At 44.9% G+C, this 6,000-nt stretch overlaps 1 protein-coding gene across 1 annotated transcript in view; it reads left to right on the top strand.

Annotated features, from left to right (window-relative positions):
• The first annotated feature begins 241 nt into the window (after nucleotides 1-241).
• The window catches only part of CPA6 (carboxypeptidase A6), a 202,264-nt gene continuing 196,505 nt past the window's right edge, over nucleotides 242-6,000 (top strand). Inside the window, exon 1 of the mRNA XM_081116484.1 lies at nucleotides 242-1,029. Coding sequence (XP_080972610.1) covers nucleotides 914-1,029 — 116 coding nt within the window. The 5' untranslated portion in view covers nucleotides 242-913. The remainder of the gene's footprint in view (nucleotides 1,030-6,000) is intronic.

The raw sequence follows: 6,000 nt of genomic DNA, 5'->3' as shown, positions 1-6,000 counted from the left end.
CCACTCAAGACCAGCATGGTGGCTGAACATTGGAACACCTGAGGAGCTTTTTAAATGACTGATCCCACCCCCCAGGAATTCTGATTTAAATGGTCTGGCTCCCTAAGTGATTCCAAATGTGCAGAGAAGGTGATAAAGCACTTGGAGGCCTACCTATTCCCCAAGAGAACCTCAGAACTAGCCGCAGGTCTGGGTCCTGATGCTGTGGAAGGACTACAAGAGCTTCCTGAAGCCCGGGGGAGCAGCTGCCGCTTCTTGGTACAGACAACCATGGGGATCAAGGCTGGCTGTTCATACCCGGGTGCCCCTAGCTCACCCCAGAGTCCATACTCATCAAGGCTCTTCACTGTGCCTTTCAGGATGTGGAATTCGTGTGGAGATTCGTCGTGGTAGATCATAAACCTTAAGCCTGGAATGGTCTATGCCTACATGTTTAGCTCATCCTCAAACAAATCATTTGCAATTAGGTTAGGGCCGTCTGCTGTAGAAGGTAATAGAAAGAGAAAGGTTGGCCAAAAAATGTTAGGAGCCTGAAATTTAAAAGCAACAAACAAAAACCAGAGAGGAGTTACCCAAAGGGAGCAGCACCCAGCAAGCCCCTGTCGTGAGTCAGCACAGGGGAGGCCCAGCCCCCTCCAGGGGAGCCTGGTTAAGGATCGGACTCAGGGGCTGGGCTGGGCTGTGTAAGCTGCTGCTGCTTGTCCCAAGACCAAGTCTTTCCCTTCCTCGGCTGCTTAAACTTTTTTTTTTTTTATTCTGTGGCTGGAAAGAAGTGTCACATTTTGCTCACTCCCAACCCTCCCCCCCACACCCTCTGAGACCCTGAGCGGGTGGAGTGTGGAGGGGGTGCTGTGAGCCACCTCCAGCCTCGGGTGACTGCTGGAACTAACTTCAGCTCCCTCACTGCAACGCTATGAAGTTCCTCGGGAAGCCCAGGAGCCAGACAGCTGCCTCTCTGCCTCTCTGCTTGCTCTTTTTGAAAATTCTGCAACCAGGGCACAGCCACCTTTACAACAACCGCTATGCTGGGTGAGTGCAGCAACTTTTATGCCCTGCAGGGCTTTTAGTTGGATGAGGGGGCTGGCTTGGGTATGGTGGTCTCTCTGTGGGAATCTGAACCCCTTCCTGGTCACCTAAAATAACATGCCCGGGAGCTCCCGGCTCGGTGGTTGAGCTCACTGGGAGAATGTGATGGGTGCAAATCTAGCTTTCCATGCTTTCGGTAGTGGCCACCCTCCCCTGCGGCCCCGCGTTGAATGGGACCCTGTCTTTGCAGTGGCTACGGGCAGTATTTGCAGTATTTGCCTTGGTGGATGCTGGGCAGGAGGGATGCTGCTGTACCACGTGAATTCTGACCTGAAAACTAAAGTTCCTCTGTAGCATTGTGTGCAGGAGCAGTGGGTTGAAAGTCACCGGTGATTAATTTAAGAACTGACTGTGATTTTTATTTTTAATGCTTGTTAGCCCACAGTGTGGTTTTTAGAAGGATTTTCAAATCTGAGTGATGCAAATGAATCAACTCGAAATAAGCAGAATAAAAGTAGCCAACTGTAAAATATGGGTGTTTTTCTGAAGGGAGAAATACAGAAGGGAAAACAATTCATTTTCCCCAGTAGGTTAGTGTGCTTTGTGTCCAGATGCCTTTCATGAGGCGGCACGGGGCACGTGGGGTGGTGTGTGGCTGTGCACGTCCTGTTATCCCAAAGGCTCGCCCTGGAAGATATGTATACAGTGTGTGCTTTGCTCGAATTTGCAGGGGGTCATGCTTTGAATCTGGAAATTATGGCATTGCTGCATTTTAGAGCTGGAAAAACCTTAAATAACTCCTCTAGTTTAAGTCTTTTCTGCAGAGGAGGGAAACCGGTGTCTTAAATCTTTTTTAAATGGTCTACTATTGCTCGATAATTACCAGCTGAGGGAAGCTTTCATGTAGACCTGGGTTATGACCGGGGAGTGCCCAGTGTCCTAAAGCGGGGTTGCTCTTTCTAGGAATAGTGTAAAGAGAATTTCTAAGTGTGACCCTGGAATTAGAACTGTGTTTACCTGCTCCTGAAGAATCCAGGCTCTGCCTTTAGAGTCCCTGTGAGCACAGTGCTTACAGGGGACATTTTCAGAACATGTCCTCAGTTTTAGGGGATGCAGGCTGGGGGTGGGGGTGTTGGTTAAGATGGGGACTATCAATGGTCATGCAGTCCCCAATTTTTCCACCCCACTGTTCCCACGAGAAACAGAAAGGAGTGAACATCTGAGGGCTGCTTTTTGGCCTCCTAGACACACAGAGTCCAGGCTCTACATCCTGTCATTTGTCACCACCCTTGGAGACCTGGGGAAAGAGGCCCATGTTTAATGGTTGATGGTACAGGCTGAGGCTGGGGAGGAATTTACTCTCACTGTCCTAGCTGACTCAGGCCATGTGATAAACATACATCACAGGGTTAGATGTGCCGTGTGACAGAGGACCTCACTCCTCTGCTCAGCTGTGGCCCTCTCTATGGCCCTCTCCATAACTCTTTCAGTGTGTGGCACTCCTCATGACAAGGTACCAGGCCTGCTTCAGCTGCGCAGGTGTGCGCACTCTCCGAGGAACTGAGGCCAATGCTGGTGCCCTTCTAGAATGTGCAGCAACTGGAACTCTCTGGAGGAAGCTGCACTACCTTTTCTATTCTGCAATGAAAGTAATAATTGCTATTTTCTCTTTGGCTGCTACATAATAAGTTAACCCCAAATGTATAAATTACCGGGCGTCTGAAAGCTGGATGAAAACTGCAAAAATGAGAAAGTGAAGAAGGCAGCCTTACCTGTCCCTCACAGTAGAAGCCTAGAACTTCCTTTAGACAAAAAAGGTTACAGAGCACATTTCCCATCTAAAGGGTGGGGATTTTACTTAACTGCATTACTTACCTGTTATTGTCTCATCACCAAAGACAAACGCTACGTAGGGTTGGGAGATTTTGGCTTTGTTTACTCAGGAACTGCTCTCTGGAAGCCTAGCTCTCCAGGGAAGGGAGAACCTGAGGGGCTGACATAGTGGGATAATATTTAGCATTATTTGTGTTGCCCATCCAAAGTTGTAATTCTAAACCACTTCATTTTTATTCCTTATATAATTTGTTCTGGTTTTGTTGCTAATAATTATGGAGCAGCCCTTCTTCTTGCATTCTTATAAAAATATTTTTGCAGGTCTTGGTTGACTCTAACAATATGGGATTATCATTTGCAGGCCTCTGCACATGAATAAAACATAGAACACTGAGGGCAGACCAGTCAGTCCTCTTTCTACGTAAACTAGTAACAATTGTATAGTGTCAACTGTATGATAGATGGTTAGTAGTAAATGGCAAATTTAAGGGTCTCAGGGGGAAAAAAGTTGCAGAGAAAGTACAAGGAAAATCTGATAAGAGCTAATGTCTTTTTGGATAGCTGTATGAAATCACACATTTATAAGGGAGATTTAAAATACAGAGAAAAATTGCTCGGCCTTTTGGCTAAGATCAAGTGTAAAATACTTAGAAAAAGAGTTAAACTAAATGTGGAAAATAACTTGACTTCAAGTAATATGTATCGATACCCTACTGTCAGAGGACTTTGAGGGCTGCCATGCAAGTCATTTTCCAGATAAAAAGACGTCAGTTAGTGAGTGGACACAGGCAGACATCACTGTTCTCTCCTTTTCCCTCACTTCCTCATGTTCCTGGAAGCAGACCTGGTTATTTATTACACTGGGATGCTAAGAGCAAAAACCTGAAGATCTTCCAAATCAGGCGAAATTAGGGTAGATATTTTTTTTTTTTTAGTGGTGGTATAAAAGACAGATCTAAGACAACAAAGCAATAAATTCTGCCAATGCTGTGGACTTACAGTGGCTAGGGTTTTTTGAGAACTACTTACTCTGTACTTTTTTCATGTGAGTCAATGTGACAATGTGTATAGGTCCTGAAGTTCAACTGCTTAGTTTTCAATTTCTGCTTTCCCACACTTGGTAGCACTGTTACCTTGGGCAAGTTCCTTAACCTCTCTGAGCCTCTAGGACAATGGAGATAATATTAGAACCTTCTTCACCAAGGTCTTGTGAGGAAGGGTAGTGCATGGCTCTTGGCATTTTCTAAGACTTAATAGGGTGGTAAAAAAGCTAATCCTTATTAATACTTAATATAAACATTCATAAAAATATTTTCTCAACCTTATGCAGTTGTGTTTTCTTTTTAAATATATCTTTATTGATTTCAGAGAGGAAGGGAGAGAGAGATAGAAACATCAATGATGAGAGAGTCATTGATCGGCTGCCTCCTGTATGCCCCCCCCCCCAACTGGGGATTGAGTCTGCAACCCAGGCATGTGCACTGACTGGGAGTTGAACTAAGATCTCCTGGATCTTAGGTCGATGCTCAACCGCTGAGCCACGCCCAGCTGGGCGCTTACTCAGTGTTTGGTATTCCCATTGTACAGATAAGCGAAATGAGGTGCAGACAGGGTAACCCAAGTTCAGCGTTACCTGACCCAGCTCCACCTGACTCCACAAACTAGTACTTCTCACTCTACCACCCACTCAAGTATAGAAAACAATTGCTTTAAAAAAAAACAAAAAACTGAATAATTTTATTTGTGAAATTGATCCTTTTAAGATAATAAAGGAGTAGATTATGTAGATAAAATTGGAAGCTTAATCTTGGTCACCTTCTCTAGGGTGATGACAAGTCACTGATGGTAATCATTACTAGAAAAGCAGGAAGAGACCACAGGGATGGAAAAATGGAAAATGAAGGAACTTTAGATTATCATACACACACAGAGTAGCACAGAAAGTGGCTGTGGATGTGTGCCTTCATTCATTGAACAAATATTATTCGAATGCCTACTCTGTGCCACGAATGTTGACCAGCAGAGCCAATGTCCTCCGAGAGCTTACAGGAAATAGCCCCACACCTAACATTAATATACAATGTGTAAATGCTGTAAGGATGACAGACTACCATGAGATTGATAAGAGAGCTCCATGAACCAAGAGGGAGGGGTAGAAATCCTTCCAGGGCCTCATCTATTGTCACCCAGCCCTGCTTTCTCTCAGATAGAGGTGAAGAGAGAACTGCCTTCCTGCCACCAGAACTGCTTCTGGGGTCTTGAAACTATTGGTAATGGATCTGCCTGAGAGGCTTCCTGTCCCCTCCTTCCACACCAGTTCTGCATTCATGAAGACCCCTTTCATGTCTCTGAGGAGTTTTTTCCCCTTCTCAGGGGAGCAGCTCCAATGAGTCAGGTTTTTTCCCATGACCATAGGTGTGTGCAGGCTGGTTACAGCCACTAGCCAGCTGGTGCGTTCTGATTAGTCAGTGTCCATGCTATAGCTTATAGTGTCCAAGTTACCTTGTCACTCATGGAAATGAATATAAATATTCAGAAATTAGACTTGAAGGAAATAAATTTTTTTAAGTGTTTGGTTCTCAAAATCCTGTAGGCAAAGAGGCCCCAAGCTGGGATGTGACATGTTGAAGAGAAAAGGACTGTGAGAAATACAGTGACAATAGATCAGGGTCAACCTCAGGGACATCACGTGTTTCCATCCCACCTCTCCGGCTAGACCCTCTCTCAGTAGCAGCTTCCATTTTTTTATCCTACAATGGCGACTTTTAATGCTCTGAACTTTTAGAAACCTAGGGCTGGTTGTATGAATCTGGGAATTATCTTCTGTGTCGATAGTTAAAGCTCTTTTCAGGTAGGATGGCCATAAATTGTCATTTTCCCAAGACTGTTCCAGTTTGCACCTGCTGTCCTGGTATAGTAATTGGCAGTGTCTCCTTTCAGTCTGAGAAGGGTCTTCATATGGGCAGGACCCTTCATTTTGTGGGTTCAAGCTTTTTATTCTTTATTGCCTTTGTTATTTTGATGAGCTTTATTTCAAGTGTTCAGCTACTCCCTTATTTCATTGCTAAAGAACAAGTTTATCTCTGCTTCCTTCCATTCTTATAAAAAGTGACCTGTTCTCTCCTCTCCCTTGTAATAGCC

Source organism: Miniopterus schreibersii, assembly GCF_964146895.1.
Source record: "Miniopterus schreibersii genome assembly, chromosome: 17".
Taxonomy (NCBI): Eukaryota; Metazoa; Chordata; class Mammalia; order Chiroptera; family Miniopteridae; genus Miniopterus; species Miniopterus schreibersii.
Note: the sequence above shows the minus strand (reverse complement) of the source record. Positions and strands in the feature narration are given on the sequence as shown.